The sequence below is a fragment of the Pseudonaja textilis genome, chromosome 2 (genome assembly GCF_049901715.1).
Source record: "Pseudonaja textilis isolate UNSWEBS1 chromosome 2, rPseTex1.2, whole genome shotgun sequence".
In the NCBI taxonomy this organism is placed as follows: domain Eukaryota; kingdom Metazoa; phylum Chordata; class Lepidosauria; order Squamata; family Elapidae; genus Pseudonaja; species Pseudonaja textilis.
Window position 1 is genome coordinate 232599956 of NC_141991.1, and position 25796 is coordinate 232625751.

Consider the following 25796-nt stretch of genomic DNA (forward strand, 5'->3'; position numbering starts at 1 on the left):
TTATAATAATATTTGTGTTCATTTATAGAAACCTAGCACATTCAAGTTTTAAAGTTGTATCCTTGCCAGAAAGCATTGTAGTTTCAAATGAGAGGCTGGACAAAATATAAGAGAATTTCCTTTTTTTTTTAAACTAGATGCCTGAAGACTTCATCTTTCAGCTCTTGCACTCTGATATCAGAAAAAAAGTGGATACATTCAAGAAACACCGATTCTTGATTACCACTTGATTTTTGATAACTGAAGTTATTTTAACAAATTTAAACCTGAGTATATTTACAAGCTAAAGGTATCTAACAAGAAATATATATCCAAAATAACAGATAAGAATTTGAAAATTTTAACAGACTGATAATAGAACTCTTTAAAGCTAGTATTCAACCCAGTTAATGTGCTTAAATAAAATTGTTCAGGAAGCCTCAGTGTACAATATTATGTTATGTTTCAGTTGAGAGTGATTGTGCCTAAACTGCAACTGTGGAAAGTCAAGGCTAACGCTGACAACAACGTAAGTGTTTTTGAAACAAATCAGTAATTAAAAAGAAATAATCCAACACTGCATTATTATCATGCTTTTTTCCCCAGATAAATTTTTTTTTAAAGAACAGTTCACTGAACAAAACTAAATGTCATGGTTTGCATATAATATTATGCTGCAATGAGTGAATTCACCCATCATTATAAGTTAAAAATAAACAAACTAGAACACTGAGTGTTTAGGGGGAGAAGAAACTCAGAACAGAAAGTTGTCCATTTCCCATGAAAAGAAACAAGAAGTTCTGGACAAGAATTAGCTTGTGGTTACTGGTATTTGAAAGAATTCCACTGAAAAAAGCAACAACTGAGAAATGCAGCTATATATCTTCCTATTCCAAAACTAAGTAAACAACCTGTGTATGTATTCCCACTTGCCTCCTTATTAATTCTAACATGCTATAACATCCACATTTAAAAAAAAAATCCAGTGACAAAGCTTATTTAATATATTCACAGAAACAAATCCTATCAGTACTTCCAAACTATTGTGGAAATATTTTAAATTATTTCTTAAGTTATACAGATGTGTAATTTAAGGAATCATTTGAAATACTTGAGCAAGTTACTCAACTACAATAACAAAATTCAAGGGAAGTTTTTTTCTTTTTACTCATGTGCTACATTCCGTTCTAACCTGTTCTTTATGGTTGTTTCACTGTCATTTCAGATCTTCAAATCAGACGATGCCTTTCTGTCATGACCCTGGTGGAGACTGACTCTGAGGGAGAGGAGGAACAGCGGAGTGGAAGTGTGGCTCCAGAGATTGTGGAGGAGGCTGGGGAAGGGCAGAGGCTGGCTGGGCAGTCAGAGGACCCATGCTTATCCCCTCTCCATCCTAGGGCATGCAGGGAGGAGAGGATAGAGACGTGGTCTACTTGGGAGGAGGGGGCCTTGATTTTCTTCATGGGCTGCAGCTGTGACAACTGGATAAGAGGACGGACATGTGTACTGGCAAGTGCTGGAAACAAAGAGTGGAAATATCTCTAGTTTATTGTACCTGAGTTTGGCGTCCTTCCTAGTGTGTGTTCTGATATCTGTGGGCGTCTTCCAGCCCTTATCTTGCCTGGTTTGTGTTGTTTTTTACTCTTTATAATTTAAACGACATTTCCTCCTTCTTGTAACTGCTTATGTGGGAGTTTTTTGTCTCCTGTCAAGGATATTTGGAGCATGGAAGAAAAGTGAAGGAATAAAAGGGGCTTCACCTATTTTTGGTGATTTTGTTTCTTTTGTATCCCACCCTGGGTCATCACACTTTCGTTCATCTGAATGTAGTTCTCAGATAATATCAAGCCAGGATTTTAAACCATCATTTGTAGAACATAAATTTATCTTGATAGCATTATGTCTATTGATGGAGGTACAGAGAACTTTAATCATCAAATGGAGTGGCAGCCGTATTTTGACGCCTGCGTCCAATTTGTTCTACGGTAGCCATAAGCCACAGAAATAAAACTCTTCAAGAGTGTTGATATACAGCTGCAATATATGCTTGTGGAATGTGGAAGTGTACAATCAAGATGATTAAATGGTTAAATGTTCGTTGCAGAGAATCCAGCCAAGTCAAGAAAGCCCATCTGTTACGACAGCTGAGACAAAACTGGGGAAACTAAGGAGGAGCCTTGAGGGAGGAGTGTCCTCAGAATTCAGCTCAACCTATCAGATGAGAGAAGGAAGCACCTCCCATGCATGGATGCTCTGAACAGCTCATCTGGAGAAGAATCCTCCATGTTTCATTATCGTGACCACATCATTAATGAAGACGTGCTACAAAGATCAAATCTAGAACACCTATCGAGAACTGTGGATGAACATCACATGCAGCTTGTTGACCATATCTTAAAGACCGGCATCCAAAAACTGCACTATGCCAACACACCTTCTGGAAGAAAGAGAAGACAAGGCTGGCCTTGGAAAACTTGATGCCAGACACTTAAGGAAGATCTTAAAATTATTAATGTGCCTTGGGACGATGCTGAAGATGCTGTAAATGATTGAAACTACATGAAAACACTTGCTGTCCAATGTGCTCTGCACAGGACCTAATGATGATTTGTAGAACAATTCATAATTGCCTAATTTACACACACAATCCCATTCTAATAACAGTTTAAAGTTGTGAGTGAACGAAGTTATATATAAAATTAGTGGATTTGTTTTAGTAAAAGAATAGAAGAATGTCTTTCTTGCCATAAATCTATAAGGATAGTTTGGCCTTTTAAAATGGTAACACAGGCATCTTTTCATATGGATATGCAATATCTTTCTATATTTAAAAACATCAGTAATAGTAGTGTTTTGATGTAGTGGTGACTAGTCATGGTGATGGCCATAAGTGCACAATCGATGGCCCAACTCCCTTATGCATCCAATCCTCATATCAAAGGGGTAGAGCTTCAACCAGCAGATTTTAAATTTGCTTTGCATATTTATGTATTAGTTGGTATAGACATATAAATCTGAATCTTTATCTATCTATGGAACATATTCACATGAGAAGCACTTCAATGAGACCGTAGGAATTACTGTCTCTAACCAAAATGCTTCACTTCATTAGCATCAGGAAGGATAAGAATCAGGAAGAATAAAAATTGCTATAATTTCTCAAACAAAAGCTACTGCGTAAGCTTTTATATTCAGACAAGCACAATATAGAATGCATATATACATCTAGAATGTTGGCACCATTTTCTTTAACAAATAAAACTGCAGCACTTGTTCATTTGTCCTAATATTATCCCTACTTCATACATTCCATGTTTATATTATTTTATTGAGGGAAATTAAAAACAAGGCAGAGTCTTTCCCTCTTCTCTGTCTGCCCCTCCTTGAAGATTGATTCTTTAGCTGTCAGACAGCTTTTTAAAATAAATTTTTATACCTCATAACTGAAAAGTAGTTAATAAAGGATTTCTGAAGGTTTTCCCATTAAAAATGGAATGTCACAAACCCAGTTTCCTTTCAAACGCATCAACTGTAGTTTGAGCAAAGTGACTTGTCCCATTTCCCAGGACTCTAAAATCTGCTGGACACCACTGTGTTGTGATATCCTTGCAGGGAGCAACTGTTTGGAGCACTTGTGACTGATCTCACATCCTTCCCTTGTCCACAGAGGAATTTAAAAGAGCCAATCTATTCACTGGCTTTTCATTCCACTGTGGTCACTAGCTCTGCTTTTTCACAGAGCCATTTTCAGTTGGCTATTTCTTTCTCTGGAAATGAAGCTCAGCTGAAAATTTCAGAGCAGTTAGCCAGGTATAGAGGTAAACAAACAAACAAATAAACAAAAACCTAAGATGGCACTTTGTTAACAAACTTCATAGATTCAACCAATAGGAGTCAATCTTAACCTAAGGAAGTCTTAACATTTTTATGACCACCATAAAATTATATGTTTTGGTCAACATGCAGAAAGTTAACTTGATTGTGTATAATTAGCTATGTATTTTTCTAGAATTTTATCAATTATATTTTAAAATGCTGGAATAAAACTCTACTTAAAAAAAAGTTTTCAAATAAAAGAAAACATTTGGGCCCAAGCAATCAATCTCCATGCCTGTGTACTGTAATGTTGCTACTGGAACTTCAAGCAGGAAGACTGGAGCAACTTCAATGTATGGTGTGAATTTTTTCTCCAACAATATCCAGATGTACTTCTGTACAGTATCAAGCCAGGAGAATATCATTTTTCTAAATTTGGAACCAATTTAAATATGCCATATCTATGCAGTAGAGAAATAACTAGATGTCATTCTTCAACCAAGTTGAATTGGATATACTATTCAGTAAGTTCTTTTAAAAAGTTTTTTTTTCTAGCAGTAAATTAACAGCCCAGTATAAACAAACTTGTAGGGCTACAATTAGATTGATTTACTAAAACCTGGTGAATGTATCAGGTTCCAGAACATATTCAAAAAGCATTCTAATACAATACAGAAATAGGTTGATTCTCCCAGCCACCACTAGGAGACACCACCAGAAGAAAGTGATAGAGGGCATGTAAGTTGATACCTTTTCCAACATCTCTTTGTGTTAAGGCCTCAATTAACATTTTCACGCAGTGGATTCTTAACCCTCTAAAGAACAGGAATCATGAGCACAAAATATGTTAATATACATGTATTTTTTTTTCTAACCAACAAATACCTTCACTGAACAGTAATGCTTTTTGGCATTAGCAAGTTTCAAGTGACAATGTGGGCCCATGTTTAGAATCAAACAAATCAACTGCCAGAAAAATCTTCCAAACAACAGACACATGCATGCAAGCATTATTCTTTGAACCTTTAGTCGTATCCCATTGATATAAATTCAGTATCCTTTTATTAGATAAATGGTCCAAATTTCTATCCAAAGATGTATTACACAGAAAAATTTTATGCTGACATATTAAGAAAGGAAATACAGCAATGCTGCATTGTTGCTTGTGTACTTAATATTCTGGTAAAAATAATAAATAGTATTATTCAATCAACACAGAATCTAAAATGATTTTAAATTTTGTTGTTGCTTTACCAACATTTATCATAGTGTCTAGTGTGCAAGTTATATCACTAGTTATTTTTGAGTCACTATGAGGTTTGAAATCAAGCCCTGTCAGAGCTGCCACCCTTCATTCAATCATAAAAATGTCATTACTAGAAAAAAAAAAAAGAAAAATGCTAAAGGCACAAAATCGCATAGCTGCTCTAATAGGAATTTGTAAACAGAGAATTGGCTGAATTTAAGAAATTCAAACCAAGGAGAATTTTTAAAAGGCATATGAAGTGGGCATTAGCCTACTTCCTTAAAGACCTCGACATGTTGAGGTCTATAGCATATGCACTAAAATACCATATTTCAAAAAAGCAATAAGGCAAATAGTATAATCATTATTTCAAAAGACATTATGATGGTAGTGTAGGCATTTTGGGTATAATTTAGTTACAATGTATAGTATAGTCTCTGCTATGAATGCATAATTATTTTCTCCTTATGCAATTATTAGGTTCTGGAATTCAGAACAATTACAAAAAAAGAGCTTTGCAAAACACCCTGAGAGGTGTTAACGGTCATTAGAGCAGCATTTGCTTCTGTGGTTGATTCCATCTGCAATCCAAGAAATAGCCACCATTGTAAAGTTTATTAATTAAGCAACATTAAACGTTGTCATATTTGTGAAGAGCTTCTTCTAACTTTTGGGTCACTTTTTGAAAAAAAAGGATTTGCTGTTGTAAGAAATGCTGCATTTGTGATTTGAAGTCCCTGACTCGAATTCTATGGAAATGGTGAATCTCCGCCAAAGTGGCAAATGAAATAATGTTACAACGATCCTGAATCCCATCAGCCTTCTGGATTTCCATTTTTCCTTCTTCTACATGCCGCTTACTTTCCTTCACTTTGGTAAGGGCTCCTGCACGTTGGATAAAAGTAACAAAAAAAAAACCAATTATTGAAAGATGAAAAATATTAAAAGATATTACTAATTTATACAGAAATTATAAATGGTTACAATGCTATATGACATGCATTGCAGGTATAAATCTTGTCATTTTGAATATTATAACCTATGTCTGATTTGTTTGACTAAACAAAAACCACAAAAATTCAGCAACTCAGACGTATGTTTTGCCTTGAATCTAATACATGCTTGAATTGGAATAGCTTTTCTCTTTCAAAATAGTAGGTAAATATTGTGGTTATTAATCTAAGATATTATCTCTCCACATTCTGTAATGTTCTGTATTTAAGAATAGGGAACAAAAAGTAAGTAAAAGTGAACAAAATATCATCCAAATTTGTTTCTTAACCAAATAAGAATTCTTTTTTCACTGAGAACATTTGGTATCGCTAGAGATATTTTGAACCACTCCCTAGAATTTTCTTGTTTGCTTAAACAGACTTCAACCTTTGTCTGCACAGAGTCATTTGAAGTAAATAAAATCAAATTCGAAAAACCATTTAGAACAGAGGTGCCCAACTTTTAAGACTTGTGGACCTCAGGTCCCAGAATTCCTCACCCAGCTGGTTGAAAATCACATTGTAATTGCATAAAAGTCTGAAACATATAATCATGTTTTGGATATGTTCTCATAGTTCTGTTAATTTTATTTTGTAAATCTTTCAGATAAGCCATTTAAAAAATGTCAAATGCTACACACATTTTAGTACATCTAAATCTGCGACTAAATTTGTACTTCTCCAAATTCAGAAAGACATACATATCAAACATTTGTCCTAGCTTCCCTTAATCTATTTTTTTAAAAAAAACAGTGGCCATAAACCTCCCAACATAAATCAATAGTGTCCCAGGGTGTCTCCATCCTTCCCGAGTCTGTTGTCAGAGATTAAGGCAGGCTGGATCTGCAAGAAAGGCAACTCTGAAAGGTAACCCTGGAATCAATGTCTCCTCAAACCAGCATTATGTTAAAATCATTTTAACATTAACCAGCCATAATAGGATTTTAATTACTAGGTCATTTTACCTACTGGATTAAAAAAAGATGCAGCTATCACTAGATTAAGCCAAACTGCCTCCTGAGTCTTACAAGTAGAATATGTGAGCATTGTATGGAACAAGTAAGCTTGTTGGAGCAGTTGCTTTAAACTTTCTAAAACTTTCCAAGAGACTTTGCTGAAGAAGCTCTTTCAAATTGCTGAGGAATCTCTTTCGCAGAGTCAATTCATAAAAGTACTGTGAGATACAATGGTTGCCAAATTTCAAGGAACCATTATTCTGAATTCATTACTGACATGCAAGTTTCTAAATAGCATCAGGATTTCCAAGACTCCTAGAACTCTATGTCCTAGAAAATCTATGTCTTACACTAGTAGGTGGTACTATAAGCGTAACAGTTGAGTGAGCTGATTGATTCTGGGAGTGTCCTAAGTTTGTAAAATATTTACCACAAGTGGTGGTTGGAAGGGATGAACTGGTTAGATATTATTTTCACATTCTCTATATAGGTAGTCCTTGACTTACCACTGTTCATTTAAGGATGACCAAAACTATGATAGCCTTGAAAAAGTGACTTACAATTTGTCCTCAAAATTACAAATTGCAACCAGCTAGCATTTACAACAGTGGCAGCATCTTGTGATCATGTGATTGCAATTTGTGACCTTCCAGCAGGCATCTGACAAGCAAAATCAACTGGGGAAGCTGATTCACTTAATGATTGTGTGACACATTTCATGACCAAATAGCTTAAGGAGAACAGCAATTAGTTTAATGACTGGGGTAAAAATGGTTGTAAAAATGGATCAATTTTAAACAGATAATGACTTGTTTGAGCTGCATCACTTAGCAACTGAAATGCTGGTTGCAATTGTGTTTGTAAGCTGAGGACTACCTGCACTTTGTTTTAAAAAGGTATAGACTATATCTTTAAAAATGGGTATCATAGAGAATCCTATCGCTGAAGGAAGATTGGGAGAAGATTCCACAATGCAGGCACGAGAGCTCCCTAGACAACAGAAACTGTAACAGACCCACTCTGTTGGAACTAGGGAGACTTAAGACTGTTGTCCCATTTACCTCAGAAAAATCTACTTTCAAAATAAGAACTACGGGAACCACACACCGACCAACTAAGAATAGTTGGTCTCTGCGTGGTTTCTGTAGCTTCTTACACAGAGGACTAGGGGCTAGGGGAAGCTATAAAGCAATTAACCAAAAAACCTTTACCTATCCTTTCTTAATGACATCCCATTTATTATTCATTTATTTAAATTTATATGCCATTCATCTCCACAGTTTATATGCCATTCATCTCCACCTCCACAGGTGACTCTCTACAGATCATAAGTAAACAGAAAAATAATTAAGATATTAAAACTGTGCAAATTAAAAATTATACCAAAACCAAACAAAACCCAACAACAACCACCCCAGGATCAAGAGACAGATAGCAATGAAAGGAGGTCTTCTTATCTTGTCAACCCCATCAGCAGTGAGTGCCCTCCCTGCCCCCACTCAGGGCACCAAACCAACCAACAGAACTAAATTGTAATATCCTTTGAGAAGACCAAAAGGGTGGCGACATACTCTACTCTATGGTGGTAGAGTATTCCACAGGGCTAGGGCCACAGTGGAGAAAGATCTTCTCCTTGGCTCCACCCACTGAAATTATTTTCGCAGATGGAGTCCATAACTGGCCTCTTCCACTAGCCTAGTGAGATGGCTCTTCAGATATCCCAGACCCCTGCTTTCCTCTTCCTTGTTGCAAGTAATCTTCTGTCTTGACTAATTCAGTGAATATTATTCTTAAAAGCAGTTCTCTTCCCAGAAAAGTAAAACTAACCCCTTATATTTGGTTTATCACCAAAACCTGATAAGGGGTTTCATACCCAGATATGTTATGAAAGGTTAGTATTGCATTGCTATAGAAGCTTAATATAATTCTTAGTGTAATGACAACATTAAAATATAACAATTTTTTTTAATTACTTTCTTTTCTTAAATAAAATGCTTACATTAACCTTTTAGTATGGTTCAAGACGGTATGCAATCTCCGTTTCAATGATTATAGTTTCCAAAGTCCAATTTTTTGTTCTACGGTACAAACTCTGCACAATCCCATCAAAAACATATTGCACCATTCAAGAGCATAAACTGATACAGATCTTTATCTATCTCACACATTTGGTATTGACAGTTACAGTAATACTGAGACAAATCACCAGGTCCAAATCAGGAAACTATTACAGGTAGATACTATGTTTCTGAGAGGAACAGATCCATCAGTGAGTGAACTGAATTTGATTCCATGCAGTTATTGTTATTTTTCTGCACTCAAATTCTGAAGTTATTGAATATTAATATCCTGAAAAACCACTTTCCCTAAATTTCAGATAACTGAAAAACAAGAAATGGTACATATGCACAGAGGACACCAAGATATGAGTTCACTTTAGCTTGAAAGTCTTTGCTGGAAGCAATAGCTTAAAAATTCTGTATCACGGAACAGATTTGATGAAAGTATGCAAAATTTATGTTTTACAATTAAAAACATGTGCTTTAAGTGTTTTTTAAATAACAAAATTTTAATTACAATAATTTTTCATCTGTTCATTACTAAAGAAGTAAAACCAAATCCGGAAGACTACTAAGATGATAAAAAGAATGAAAGCCAAGTTGTATCAGAAACAGTTATAGAAAGGATGGTTAGCCTGTAGAAGAAATTATTGATAGAAGGTATCATAGCAGTTATTAGATAACTCCAAAAGTTTGCCATTGGGTGAAGCAGTTAGGCTTGCTTTCTGTTGCTTTTGTAGGCATAAATGGAACCAGTGAAATGGTAAAAAAGCAGATTCAGTTTAGCTGTTAGCCATATTTTTCTTGGATGCTAACCCTGATAACATTTGTTACATTTCAATTCTTTGACACAGTGCTATTATCCTGGAACAAATCTCTGGAATACTTTTTCCAGCATTCTTGCTTCAGTTTCAATCCAAGTAATTTCATTCCTTTACCATGTGTAAGCACAAGCAAACATATGCTTGATTAAAAACAAAGACACCTTTTCAAAAGTAGATACTCATCAAATAATCATCATTCTCATTCATCTTTGGGTTTCCAAATGGCTTTCCAATTGTACTCTCTAATTCTGTCCCACCCATCCATTCATGTGGCCTAGCAAAATATTTCCCCCCAGACTGCACTTAATTGGGATGTTTTGCAAAAGTGTCTCTGCTTTTTCCAGGTAATATTTGCCTGGTATGCTCCAATAAGCATAACATGAGTCGGAACCATGAGCACAGAAAGGGAGGTGTCAAAATCTGCAAAATAGTTGATGGACAACCTGTGATCCAAGTTCAGTCTTCTGGGTACATATTTACAACTTCAATGTACCCCCCCAAAAGGGGAAGCCTTAGATTTATTTGGATAATTAATGACTGCCTATCTCACATCTATGACTTTGACAGGAGTCTAGATCATGATGCTGTTCCCACCAACGTCATCCCATCTCACTATGTGGAAATTGCTGAATGGAGCATTCTTTATCTGACACTTCCAAAATTATTAGACAAAACTAATGTTTCTCAACTTTGGCAATTTGAAGACATATAGACTACAACTCACAGAATGTTGGCTTAAGGAACACTTTCAAATTACTGAAGTTCAGAAATAAAAATATGGACATATAATACCTCATTTGTGAACAGGTTCATTGTTGGAAAAGTTTCAATTAGTCTGAATATTATTTCACATTGTGATTAGTATAAACAGAATGCTAAAACTAGATTTTAATCAACTTCAGTCATCAACTTGACTGAATTGGTATGTACAAGTATAAGCTACCAAAATAAAATAAATCGGGAGGTATTCTAAATTAATCTTAATTGCCCCTACTGCTTTTCCATTTTACAAAAGATATAATCAAGACATTGATTACAAAAACAAATTCTAGACTTAGATATTTACCTTTTTCAGCAGGCATACAAAATACCTTTAGCTGACATTTAAAAAAAATTAAGTAGCTTACTTATAATTGTAATCACAATCAAGTCCATTGTGAATCAACTACTGGCAACATGAAACTCTCAGGTAGTTTGTGCAATTTCATTTTATGCTTCTGGAATGCAGTCTGGTCCTGGCTGGCCTTTTCAGTTGATTAACAAAATGATCCAATTCATACCTTCCTCTACTCACATCTCAGTCACCCCTGAAAATGAACAAGACTCATTCTCAACTGCCTAGGTAATTTTGAGAATAACTGCCCCACAAATGGCTCTTCACCTGTCTCTGTAAAGGTAGTCTTCGACTTACATTCCATTTAGTGATTGTTCAAAGTTACAGTGGCATTGAAAAAGTGACTTATGACTGTTTTTCACTCTTACAACCATTGTAGCATCCACATTCCATATAGTCACCTGATCAAAATTTGGATGCTTTGCACCTGGCTCATATTTATGATATTGCAGTGTCCTGGAGTCATATGATCATCTTTTGTGACCTTCTGGCAAGCAAAGGCAATGGGGAGGTCAGATTGATTTAACAACCATGTTACTAATTTAAGAGCTGCAGAGATTTACTTAGCAACTCTGGTAAGATGTAAAATGGAGCAAAATTAACTCAACAATTGCCTTGCTTAGCAACAGAAATTTTGGGCTCAGTTGTGGTCGTAAGTTGAGAACTACCTGTACTCTATTCCCCACTGGACAGGGCACAGTGATTAGAATGCAGTACTGCAGGCTAACTCTGCCCACAGCCAAGAGTTCGATCCTGACTGGCTCAAGGTTGACTTTCATCCTTCCAAAGTTGGTAAAATAAGGATCCAGATTGTTGGGGGCAATATACTGTAAAACACCACGAATATATAAGTCTATAAGTCTAAATGCTATTGCTGTTGCTATCACCTGAAGCTCTTTGTTCTTATTTCTTTTTGCTCCTGTGGACAGCCAAAATTTTTGATTGATTCTCTGCATCAAATAAGGCAGATACATAAGATTCCATTTAAAGATGAGGTCTACTGGCATAGAATAGTTTATCACTTTATCCAGAGTTAAGTAGAAGAGTCTTCCAGTGCAAAATTTTATTTACTTTTATCTTGTATCTTGATTCTTTCTTCATTATTCTGCTTATATTTTCTTCAATACATTTTATTGTTTGATTGAGATAGATTTTGCTACAGTCTTGGGAATGTTTCTTCTTCTATGGCTAAACTGTTTACCTGGATCTAATTTAATCTAAATGGAGTTATTTCTTCTGTTAGACTGCCAACTATTCTGCTTCCGAATTTCCTAACACTCAAAAGTTTTGCATTTCATGATATTGCATATGAACAAAGTTTAATGTGAAACTTTTGAACTCTGGCAATGAAAAGTCTGAGTGGGTTTTGGATTGCCACTGGATGAACCTAAAGCAAAGTGGGAGGTAAACCACAGCTCCCAGTTCTCTCCTCACATTTCTTGGTCCTGGTTACATCAACAACCAAACAGAAATTGAATAGAGACACGTCTCCAAGAGATATCTATTACTTTATATCATATTAAGGGTGGTCAAAATATGAAGGAAATCTAGTGAAAATTCTTCTAAAATTATCTGGGTCATGCAACCCAGAATGGCTGACTTTTGAAGGAGCAAAGGGGCTATTGCATCCTTCCAACTGAATTCACCTGCATTCAGTAAGAGTTGTTAAACAAATCAGGATATGTTTATAAATAGTTCGTTTGGAGATAAAATTTGAATTAGGATCTCTAGCTTGATTTTTCCTAACAAGCCAACATTAACCTGGGCTTTGTCTTTCTCTTAAGATTCTAGCATTTGGGGGAATTAAAATTATTTTTGGATGTAAATAGTCACGGAAGGATAGTCAACATTTATTTAGCTGTTCCCATTGGTAAAAAACCCATCCCCTACATGAAAAAATTGGGTAGCATGCAAAAGCAAATTTATTTGCCAGAAGGTTCAGCAAAAACAGTATGCCAAGTTTGGGGATGGCATGTATTCCATCCTACCTTTCTTATTGTTCTAAAATGGAAGTTCTCCGGTTTTCTCAAGACCTAAGTATTTTATAAATTATATAGAATAGTTTGATTAACTCTATGACCTTGCATATAGATAGCCTATTTGCTATCAGCTGCATTTCCATTAAGCACCAAGTTTTTCATTTGTTTTTGTTTTGATAAACAATGGTGCTACACATCCCTGAGCAATGGACAGCTTTGGTACCCTTTAACATCCTGGAGTCAAAGTGCTGATCTATCTTTCTAAGCACAGCAGATTCCAGCTTTGTAACTCAGTAAGCCTTGAATTAAAGCAGAGAGACAAAGGGGAGGAAAAAGTATAACCAATAGTATAGATGGAGATGAGGCAGCATGTATTGCTTAGAACAAGAATATCTTCTTATCGTGAAAGGCTCAGGAGTCCAAAGTTTCATATTTGGACAGGAATGGAAAACATATCTACCATCTTATGCATATGATTCTTCCATTGTTATTGCTTCAGAACAATTACTTTGTTCAATCACAATTTTCCCTTTACTTCTTTCCAGCATTCAAAGATTTTCCAGAAAGACTGCAAAGGAGGGAAGACAGGAAGGAAAGGGAGAGAGAGAAAGAGAAAGGGAGAGAAGGAAGAAATACAAAATTTAGCTGTTGCTAGAAATAGCTAAGCAGTAATAGTTTTATTTACATATATATGTCTTTTGAATGACAATCTCATGTTAAAATTAAAATCTAAATATAACAACAATAATAAAATATAATAAAACAAAAATAATGTTAACTTAAAGTTAGATAACTTACATTACGTCAATAAAAGTTTTCATAGTGTGGAATAGATAGAAAAGGAAAGTGTTAGCTGAACTCTTTGCTAATGAGCTACGAAACAAATGAATATTCTTCTTGATAGCCCACTGCCGTCATATCAGATAGCAAACAGGACACCTTCATTGAAAATTCTGCTTTTGAGGACTTGTAAATCGTAACAAGCACATTCAAGAACCACTGATAGTCAAGGTATGTAAAAGTTTAACACCATTTGCTAACTTCTTATTCTGTTCTTGCTATTAGTAGTAATAGTGAACAGAGTAGTCTCCAACTGTTCTGGCTTTGCAAACTGGCGGTGGGGGGAGAGGAAGGTTTCATGCAAGCAGTAGGTTTAGGCATGAGTGTGTGCAGCCTCATTTGCACAAGTTGCGGGTTAACATAGCCACTGCTTGCACGAATGGAATGCTGCCGGCCCAAATGGAGCCGCACACATGAATGTGCTTGCCCACTGCTTGCCTGGGGGTTGGTGGCCTATGGCAGTAATACACATACATATACAGTACATAAAACTAACTCAAACTTTTAACTGAACTGGAAAGAATAGCAAATACAAAAAACAAGACCTCATTAGTAATCTATCTGCAGATCTCAAGCAATTGTCAAAGGTAATCCTACATTAGAATAAAGTGGTAAAAGCATGAGTAACTGAGGCTGGGGAATCCCTGAATAGATATAACTTGCCTTAGTGGTAAAAGATACACCATCTGAAAGCTGATGGACAGCATTGGTGACAACTGATTAGATTTGCTACATCCAAGATAAAGTAGAGATGAATAACTTTATCTTTATAATACTTTGTGAACATTTCTGACCTTTGAGGGTTTTGTTCATAAGATAAGCTCTTAAACCTGTGGGACAGCCAATGGGATGGAAATATGCTGGAAACTGAAAATATGCTCACCTTACTGACTATCAATAGGCTCAATTATGAATTGCTACTTTGATTAGATATTCCTGTCATTTGTGCTCTTCAATATTACTACATGCTTCATTCCTTATGACTCATTAAAATAGGAGATTGACTGGGCTCTGCATAGACAGCAGCACTAGCATAGTAAATACTCTGCCTTAACTTTACATTATCCTTTATAAATTGCTTTTATTAAACTTGTGTAGTCCTTGTATCATGTTTGGACACATCATTATGTGGAAATAAATAATTAGGAAAAGTTGAAGGAAAAAGAGGAAGAGAATGACCAGTGACAAGGTGACAGATTCAGTTATATCAGCAGTGAATATACCACAAAAGGGTTAAAAGGCCAGTTTGAAGGTAAATTATTCTGGAAATTATCTAGGTAGTCAATATTATATTGACTTGACAGTACTCATTCAGTGATCCATCTTTTGCTGGGTAGCACAACTGTCCCCTGTACTTGCCATACAATCCCACTCAAGGGTGTTCTTGCTTTATGATTACAAATACTCAGAAGCACATTGAGATTTGAATTAAATGAATTACAACTGCATTTTTACAAGATTTACAAACTTTTCTTTTGTGCAAGAAAGCAGAGTCTAACATACAATGCATGCATTTTTTTTATCCCTTAAGTTTACTAAAGGAAAGTCAGTTAGCAGTCTTCAGGTCTAAATGTCCTGTCTTTTAAGTCCAGCACTTTATTGACTATAATATCACTGCAGAAACTGTAAAGTATACTGCAGATTTTAAAATATAATTAACAAAATACACATTTTGGAATATCTCAGACCCTTAAGAGCCTCAGTTCAGGTAGTCTTCATTTAGCGACTGCCTCTGATAGTGACCATTCCAGTTATGACACTGATGAAAAAGTAACTTTGTCCCAGATAGCCATGTTTACAATCTTTGCAGGTCTCTAAAGCAAAGAAAAGCTGGAGTAAAATGGTAAAATTGTGATGGTTCATGTTGTGATGGCATCACTAACAACCAATTTGCTGGTCCCCATCGTGGTCACTAAATGAGGAGTGCTTGTACTGATAAACTCTTATACCAGCGGATGCTAAGTGTGTATTTGAGCAACACTGAAACGTTCTTCAGCATTTATATCATATCAGCTTATTTTGCTATTAAGAGGCAAAACTCAGCATCTGATCATGATTGTCCATGGATGAAACAAGATGATATAGTCATGCAAAGGCAATAACTTATGTAACTGTAGTAGCCATCCTTATGCAACTACATAAGGGCAGCATTTGTATACGTACATCATTGTACACTTATCACTTTGGTATCATCATACAGTATTTCACTGCAGAAACTGCTGTGCCCAGTGTATACTAGTCCATCGCCAACTCACTAAGTATCTGTGTTTCTGATGGTTTGTTCTTGTTTTTGCTAATCTATTTGAGATTATAAAGCAGATACAGAATGTGGATTTCAGGCTGTCTGTTTAGCTCTACAAGCTACAATTTGTGAAGCTCTAATCAAGTGACCTCTGTCTTGAGATGTCAAGGGTGTGGGTACGGGTGGGTTTTGTGGGTCTTGTCCTCGTAAGCCACCTGGAATCATTGAGAGTGAGTTGAACAGTCATATATAAATATATTTTTTCTTAAAAATAAAATAAATAAAAACATTCTGCAAAGGGTTATATACAGACATAGTTTTTATATGCATGCATAGAGTGATCAAGGACCTCCTTGACAACATTTCAGAGGCAATTTCTAGATGGTAAAGAGAACTAATCCCAGGTAATATGATTTTCCCAATGTAGATTAATTCTAACATGGGCTGATTTACAAACAAGTTTTCTAATAGTTGGAAATATCCATTATTGGTTTTTCTTTTAAGGGAATACTCATACCTCATTTGAATAGGATGTGACATGTTTATTTATTTAAGAAAATGTATATGGTTGCCTAGCTGGCTCTTAGTGACTCCAGGCTGCTTATAAAGATAAAAACCCCATATAAAAAAATAGCAATAACTCACCTACGCCCCAGTGGTAGGATCCAGTGGTAGGATTCAAATATTGTTACCACCGGTTCAGTGGGTGTGGCTTGGTGGGAGTGCTTTGTGCGTGTGCACAACCTTTGCGGGCGGGCGCCAAACCCGCACAGGTGTTCTAACTCACCTCCTGCAAGCCTGCACTCTCCTGGTCACTTCAGCAACTGCCGCGCGGCACTCTGTTGTGCCGCGCAAAGCAGCTGCACTTCAAATTCAGAGGATAAAAATGAGTATGGGAGCCTGGGAGGGCAGGTGGGCCAAAGAGCAAAGCGGCGGAGAGAACCAGTTCCATCTCCACTGCTCATCGCCTCTACTGGCTTTGTAGAACCGGGCTGAACCAGTAGAATACCACTACTGACTCAATCAATCAAATAAGTCACTTGATAGGGTCCATCCCACTATTTAGTCCACAGGCCTGTTGGCAAAACTAGGTTGTCAGTGTTTTGTGAAGAATGCCATTAATGTGTCAATGTTTTTGGTGCTCTCTGAGCTGGGACTGTTTTCTTGCAGTGCACCTAGTTTGAGTAATAAAGTGTCTGAAAAAACACAAGAAAAGAAAGCAGCCCCAGCTCAGCGAACACCAAGGACCACTCATTGCAACTCTGAGCTACAAATATTTTGCTTTATGGGTCAATGTTCCTCCACCAAAGGTATTAAAAACCCAGTCCCAACTAGCAATTTAATCAATTATCAAGAGATTGGCACTGTCAGATTACACAATACTAAAATCTGTAGTTTGTACTTAAAATCTGAAGGTAGTTTACGTGGGTAGGACACTGGGTTGATGATTAGCAAGTCCGTGTTTGAGACCCTGAATGACGAGGTGAGCTCACCATTTGCTTCTCCCAATCTAGCAGTTTGAAAGAGTGTAATCACGAGTAGATAGATAGGTACCACTTCAGTGGGCACATTAACATACACGGGGCATAAAAGGAGCCCCAACTGGGCCTCCCCTGAGCAACGATGATGTTACCAGCTAATCTTTTCAACCTGGAAGCACCTTGGTACTTCCAATACGGATGCAAGCAACTTGTAGTTAAAAAAACCTTTAAAAATTGCTTTTAGGTACACACACACACACACACACACACACACATACAGACACATTACTGAAAATTCAAATATATACTAAAATGCATATATGTGTGTGTGTATCTAGGTGTGTTCGGGTCTTTTCCCATGTAAGATTATCTTGGTGACGTTTCGACGAGGTCCCACTCGCCATCCTCAGGCTGGTGCTTTCGGCTTCGTGGCTGGCAACATTGTGTTTCCTGTATTGGAGGCTTTTAGTGCGGCTTGGCTCCGAGTATAGAAGAGATGACTCCACCAGACTGTCAATTATTTGGAAGCCTGCACTCTCAAACAAAAAAATCTCCACACCACGAGCCAGCCAAACACCTGGGCACAAACAGACCCCCCCGATACCTCCAGCTCAAACACACCCCAACCAGGCACCCAGATGAAACCTAGCTTCCTAATAAATGATAGCTGTCCATTTACTCGGAGCCAAGCCGCCCTAAAAGCCTCCAATACAGGAAACACAATTTTGCCAGCCAATCAAGACAAAAAAAAGCTACAAAACAGACAGAAGATATTAGAAACACCAATCAAGCAGAACACAGCAAACTCCAAGGCCAATAAACACAGACCAAGACTCCCAACCAATCAGGATTAAGAAAAAAACATTCTGGCACAACGTAGGCTAGCCCCAAATTTAAAACAGAAACGGCTGTGAAAGTCTGACTCACAGACGAACACAATACAGAAGCCTGTTGATGGCAGATGAGATTCTGCCGAAACGTTGCTACAACTTTAAAAGCACAACTATAATGACATGGAAAAATACCTGAACAAAGCTGAATACATATATAATCTGAATATATATAATCTCCATATTTTGATGTTCTTCAAATATTAAGTGGCTGAATTAATACCATCAAGTCATTTTGTGCTAGTCTGCTGTAATGTAATAGTATTTAAGCACTAATCATACTGGCACTGATTGAACAGGCCTTACCTTAAACGAGTCTGAAGAATAGCACTGAAATATAATAGAGATCAGATTACTTGATTAAAACAAGTATCCCTCACTTGGCTTATTCAGAAAATTCTTCAAGAACTAAAAACTGAGGAAAGCAATTCAATTGCCCTTCTTGTTCTCTTGTTAGGATGCCACAAAACCCATGAGAATATCCAAACTAATGTTTAGGACAGTGGCCTTTTATCAGTTTTATATTAAGCAATCTGTCTTGGAAAAATCTATATTGATTCTAATTTTAAATCAGAATGATAATATAACACTATCACTATCCATCCATCCATCCATCTAATCACAGTAGTCTTGCTATATTCATACATGAATAACATCTAATGATAGAATACTATATTAGTAATTACAATATATATATTGTATTTAAATCTGAATTACTCATGTTTAAACTATTATAAATATCTCTTTATATTCCTCAGAGATCTTATTTAAACAGTCAGCCTAAGTATCACCATCTTTCTCTTCCTCCTCAATGTTTTGTTACATCAAGTGTTTCCATCTGCATGGCAAAAAACCCCTTAAATCAAACCCAATACCAGCCAGATTCCCTTATCCTTTCCTACTTATTCAGAATTACATTAGCAGATTAAAACTAAAAAGGAAATCAGATACAAGTGTGACAAACATACCATTATAAATGAAAATTAACTATAAATTTATCTGAAGAAAGTTCTCATAGAAGAGTTCTTAATGACAAAACATTAGAATCCATGTAATTTTTCAGTATCATAACTTACATAGAAACTAAACACAGGAATTGATTCTTGGGGAAGAAGAATACACAAAAACAAAAATGCAATGAGCCAAGAAATATGGCTCAAATCCAAATTAAATCTTCTTCTGCATTGACAAATTTAGATCAATGAAACTTACTACTTACCATCATAATGGATTTATAATATACAGTACTCTGGATCCTAGCCCAAAGATAATTACCCAGCTAATTAAAAAATAAGTAATTGATGAAGCAATCAAGTCATATGTGGTCTGAAATTGATTAAGATATTTGGCTTATTTTTCCTTCATAAAAACATATTAAGATACTACTCAATTGATACTACAAAGAGTATCAGGCCTTCATGGAAAATGAAACAAAATATTTCAAAATAATAAGGTATTTGAGCTTCAAGCTGCACATAAATTAAATGAATAGACATCTACAGCAGTATTTTGGTTAAAGAAATATAACCTTTTTAAAAGTATCCTTACAAATTTTTCTTCTGAATTTTAGTCTTTTCTTGAAAAGTATATATACTATTTTACAAAAACATTTTTATTGTTAATGGAGGAACCCATTTCTCTCCAAACCTAGAGATCCCCCCTTCTATTTTGCCTATTCTGAATCTAAGCAAATAAACAAGAAGATCTACTCTTAGTCTCTTGCTATCATTCACATGTGGTTTAATCTTTTTCTGGCAATGTTATTGTTTTGCCATGGTGGCACATTCTAATGATAGGCACACAGGCAGAGTAAAAGGACAGAACTGTTTATTTGCCAAATTTGATTTCTGATGCCCTTTTGTATTTCCCCAAAACCAATCTGATCACTTGAGTTGCTTATTCTCTTCTTGTAAACTGAGCATCTCTGGTTGATGCTCAGAGCCCATGACTGCCTCAGATTACACACACACACAAATTGGCATTGGCCCAGAATAGCTCAACAGCCTTGTTCTCTAGTCTTGTACTTGAACAGAATAAAAACAGGAAGAGTCTGTGATTTGTGTCAGATGCACAGGGTAGCAGCAGTATGATAATGAAGCCAGAGAAAGAGTGATTGAGTTTTCATGTATGAGTTGCAACTGTTATTTAAATTTAAAAGAAAGAAATAATTTGTAAATTGGCAGTGAAAGCAAAATAATTTTAGGCTGAGAACAGGCCTAGGGTTAATGTTTGTGTGTACGGTGCTGGTATGTCTCTATTACTGTGATTGTTCTTAGTTAGGGCTCTGGTTTTGTTTGTTTGTAACTTTTTACTAAGTATCAGGTTTTGTAAACTGCCCAAAATTTACTGACATGTGTGTGTGTGTGTGTGTGTGTGTGTGTGTGTGTGTGTGCGCGCGTGCGCGTGCAATTAACTTAATGAAATAAGGAAAATAAATGAAATGCCAGCAGATGAAGGATGGATCTCAGATGTCCATGTAAACACACAACTACTAATTTCTCTTCTCTTGTCCCCAATTCCCTTCTTTGTAAGAATTTTCACATTCAAATATATATTTGCCAATGTTAACAAATATGCAGCTTCACATTTAAATGAATATAATGGGGAAAAAGAGCCAATAAGTATTTCTAGTCGTGTATATATGCCTAGTTAGTTGTGTTGTGATTGTTGCTGGCCACTATTAATTTCTGAGTGATTCATTAGGATTTTCCTCAATTAAAGGATCCAAACTTTTGGTCAAGTGCTCCACACTTAGCTGTGGATATAACAGGCATCTCCGTCCTTGCTAAAACCTGTGAGGTAAAAGACAAAGGTTCTGCATGCCTTAAGGGTCTGGAGCAGAGAAATGCATATTGGGGGGAGGATAATGGGAGTTAGAGAATTCCTCTCCCCAATACACACATGTGCATACATGCACACACAACACACAATATTATACCAGAACATCCATAGTAATTAAGATGTTAAATACTTCTAAAATTTTGCAAGTGAACAATGAGTAAAAAGCTTGATGTAGTTGGCTCCAGTTATGATGAGCCCATCCTCCATTCCATCACTGTAAATCTCATGGTTCTGTAAAAATCATCTGATTGTTAATAAAGTCTATACTTTAATGGATGTAATGGCAGTTACTATTTGAGTGGAGTTCAGGTCTAATGAAGTATATGTAGGATTGCATCCTAAAATGTACATCATCTGAGGCAAAGATGAAGAAACTTATTTTCAGTTTAGATAATTTCTTTCTTTCTGTGTACCTCTGTACATATAAGCAATGAAATCAAAAGATCGGGAAATCTAGAGAATACAGCCTGTGTCACAGCTTACAAGAAATCTATGCCATAATAAAGTTGTTACAGTTCAAAACACTTTCATTTTTTTCTTAATAGATTGGTGTGAATTACTCATCTGAGATGTTTTTATCAATAAGTAAAAAAAGAACCTGAAGAAAGATTTGTGTCCATAACATTTATATCAGTTTTTTAAAAGCATATTTATACAGTTAAAGCTTTACATTACCTTTCTGGACATGGATTATGTCTGGGAAGTTGGCCAGATGTCCCTGATACAGAGCTAATAAATCCATCACTGGGTCCAGGTCTTGTCTGGGTTGGTCGGCAAATAGTTCACCAATAGCATCATAAGCTTCCCCAGTGAAGGCAATGGCCTGATTGAGGCCAACTGAAAAAGCCTGCTGGTCCATTTCAAAGGCTTGGCTGAGGCCCCTGAAGGAGTGTCCTACTTTCTGGTATTCCTTCTTGAACCCAGCAACCTGCTTGCGGGCAAACTCATTGACAGTCTGGTTCAACTGAATGGTGCTCTCATCCATCTTTTTGGTGAAGCTTTTGAAGCCATCTACTTTACTTTCTACCTCCTGCAAGTCCAGAGCAGCAGGGCCACCAGCAGGGACGCTAATGGTCAGGAAGAAGTTAGCACCCACCATCTCGTCCTTCTCAGCTCTGCGCTTGCCTTGCTTCCAGGCCTTCTCATCAGTGCTGGGACAGGTGAGGAAATGCTGGAAGGCATCACACTGGGCCAACACAGGATGGCTGCACATATGGTCCATCCACCAAGCTAAGCCTTTGCGGCGCTTGGAGATAAAGTCCTCTTCAAAACGCCCCGTGGCTTGTTTTTCTGGCAAGTGGGGTACAGAGATGACCGGGAACTTCTCCACAAGACGGCCATAGAGCCAATCAAAGTGCTTGTAGCGCCGGTTCACCTGCTGTCCTGTGTGGCTTGGCACCAGCTTGTAGGCAATGTAGCTCTTCATGCCTTTGAATTTGGTCTGCTTGGTGGGGTCTTCGATGGAGCACTGGAAAGGGTAAGGGTTTTCCTGCCACTCGGGCCCATAGGAGCCCAGCACTACGCAGAGTTTGTCCCCGTCCTTCACGAAACCCGACGCTTCACCCAGCACAAAAGCTTCGCCTCCGGATTTCACGAAGGTGGAGAAGCGGTTCAAGTTGCGGCTGACGGTGGCCGAGCTCTTGGCGCCGCCGGCCGGGTGATGCAAGGGGCCGCCGGGCTGGCTGCTCCGGGAGCCCAGCGACAGATCGGACCGGGTGGAAAGGGAATACCTGCTGGCAGAGCCTCCGGCTCCGCCGACTCCCATCGCCGCATTCTCGTAGTCCGGGTAGGAGCAGCTCAGGACGCCTGGCTCGTCCGCCACGGTAGAGCTGTCGTCCCAGTCATCGTCCCAGTCGTCGTCGCTGCCTTGGCTGGCTTGGTAGGAAGAGCCGCCGTAGGAGCGCGCCGTCGGGAAGGAAGAGAAGCCCGACGAGGCGGCCGGCGGAGGCAGTTGGAAGGGCTCAGCGGCCGGCGGAGGCAGCTGGTGATGCTGGGCGGTGGTGGCGACGGGCGGGGGTTGAAGGCGGTCGCCGGCGCCGCCAGAGGCTCAAATCCACCGGACGGCACGTTCGCGTAGCGGGCCGGGCCGGGCGCGGGGGGCGGGAGCGCCGGCTCGGCCACCGGAGCTCGGATGACCTGCACGTAGGAGGCCGGGAAGAGGCCGCGGTCGCCGCGGCTGTTCACCCCCTCGAACCAGCCCTCGATCTCCTGGTCGCTGCACAGGCTCAGCACCTCGTGTTCCCGCAGCGAGATCTCGCCCGGGTTCTCCGACTTGAAGTCGTACAGCGCGCGGGCCCGCAGCAAAGCCATGGCCCCGCCGCCGCCGCCGCTCTGGTCGCCGCCCAGGCAGGGATGGAAGCCGAAGGGCCGCCTCACAGCGCCGCCAAACGGGCGCAACTCGCGCCCCCGCCGGCCGGCCGGCCTCGTTGCCCGCCCCTCTGGCGGGCCAACGGCCGGTCCGCCTCTCTCTCTCTCCCGGGGCGCCTTCTCCGCCTCAACCCGAGCCCCGCTCCCTCTCCGCTGCTCCTCCGGGAAGGGCGGGAAAGGCAGCCCTCTCCTTCGGCGGTCGCGCTCCCCAACCGAGCGCCGGAGTGCCGCTTCGAGGCGCCCAGGGAAGGGGCCGGGCCGGGCCGGGGGACTGTCCCACGTCGCCAGTTTCACTAATCCAGAGCCGAGAGAAAGGGCCGGGAAGCCGAGCCCAGAGCTGCCGCCCCCATCGATGGGGCCGGAGCGGCGGCCCGATGCTTTGGGTTGGCTTCGCGGTGCGCCGCCTGCCCTCTGGCGTTCGGCGTGGGAGGGACGCCGCCTCGGAACGAGGGAGAAGCCCGCAGCCGCTGAAAGGGGTTCAGGGGCTGGAAAATAGGGTCTGACTCCGGGGACCGGTAAACAGGTCAAGTCAGGACCCTTCGACGGGAAACCCTCAATAGCGATTCAACTCCAGTCAGGCACTGTACAGTTTTCTTGCTAATCTCTTGTATAAACCCGGGATATTTTGTGTTCAGTTTAGAGCCCTGGTTTTACCTGATGGTCTCCCATCCAAATATTAATTAGGAGCCTCTGACTCTGCTTTATGTTTTCAAATGTCGAGGAGTTAAATATCGGAGCACTATTGTTGGCATCAAGAGCATATCTCCCTGTTTGTTTTCTTGGCAACATAAGGCTGTTTTCTTTGCATTTTGTAATGATTTTCCCACATTAAGGATCCCTCTTAAAAGGCCAAACCCTGGTTATCTTTTTAAGATCATCCAAGTCTGGGTAGTTGCTGTTTATATAGAGACAGATTATACATAAAGACTAAACAAAAATTAATAATCCTGGTAGTGATGGTAGGGAAATCAGATGGTAGGAAAATCAGAGGAAAAATGAAATTGGACATAAAGAAATTAAACACACAATATACTTAAACATATAATGATTTAAATTAAAATTTATGATTGAAACTAAAAAAATTAAAAGTTGACTTAAATTGAATGTGTTTTTTAATATTAATTCCACTATTTGCCTTTTGCCTAATATAAAGTACAAATGGAAATACTGGTGATCAACTTTAAATATATTTTATATTTAAAATTGTGTAGATTAGAATTGAATTAGTTTCTTCCCTGTACTTAGACAGAAATGAATATGAGACATTCACATTTAATTCTACTGCTGAAAGTTGCTCTTTTAGGATTGGCCTAATGTAACACACAAGTACTCATAATCAGTTACTTAGGTTCTGATAATCTGATCCTAGTTTCAGATAAGATATGATAACAGATTAACATCATCACATTTTTTTGGCCCTTGTATTGAGGTTGGTGAAGGACCTGAAACCTGGCTGGGCAAATTTCTGAGAGAGCAACCTTCCTCCAACTGGGTTTTAGTGACATACGTCAAAACAGATGGACATGGTCTTATTATAGACAGACAGACTTTAACCATAGTTAATAGAGTGCTGGCACCCAGTGTTCTGGATTGGGTCAGAAAAATGAGTCAAAACCAATTGGAATCTTCTCTTCCCCTTAGCCTACTTCCTTGACTCAATAAAACCAGGATATTGCAGCCACGTTCCCCTCCAATCCAATGTACTCCTGAACCCAACCCAACCTAATGTGGGCAATGGAGACCCATGTCTTCTCTGCCCCAAGCTTCTGCCTCTACTCAGCAAAGTAGGGGCCACTCACGCCCACTCAGAGTGAAAGAATGTCCATCTCCTTCAAATCAGAATCCACCAGAACCAAACTATTTAAAATACCATGCAAGATCTATACCTAGGAAGATATAATATTAATAGATATTCTCACTATCCATGGACACTGCGGGCCCTCCTTATTCAACATTCTCACTACTGGCCAGGCCATCCTAAATTATATAAAAATAGTATTCCAAAATATTGTTTAATGATTTTCTTCAGCACCATAATTTAAGAGCATTGATTTTTCTCCAGCCTTTATGGGGCTTCATCTTCCATAGATGTGTATTACAACTAGAATTATGGCCTTTACAAAACATACCTTTGTTGTCAACATAATATCTCTACATATTAAGATTTTG

The 25796-nt window shown here is 38.4% G+C and overlaps 1 protein-coding gene across 1 annotated transcript; it reads right to left on the reverse strand.

Moving 5' to 3' along the window:
* Positions 1 to 515: 515 nt before the first annotated feature.
* SNX18 (sorting nexin 18) lies at positions 516 to 23903 on the reverse strand. Its single transcript, XM_026716537.2, is given in 3 exon segments — positions 516 to 5926; positions 21936 to 23246; positions 23249 to 23903. Coding segments are annotated over 3 exon segments (1887 nt in total). The 5' UTR covers positions 23571 to 23903; the 3' UTR covers positions 516 to 5672.
* Positions 23904 to 25796: the final 1893 nt, after the last annotated feature.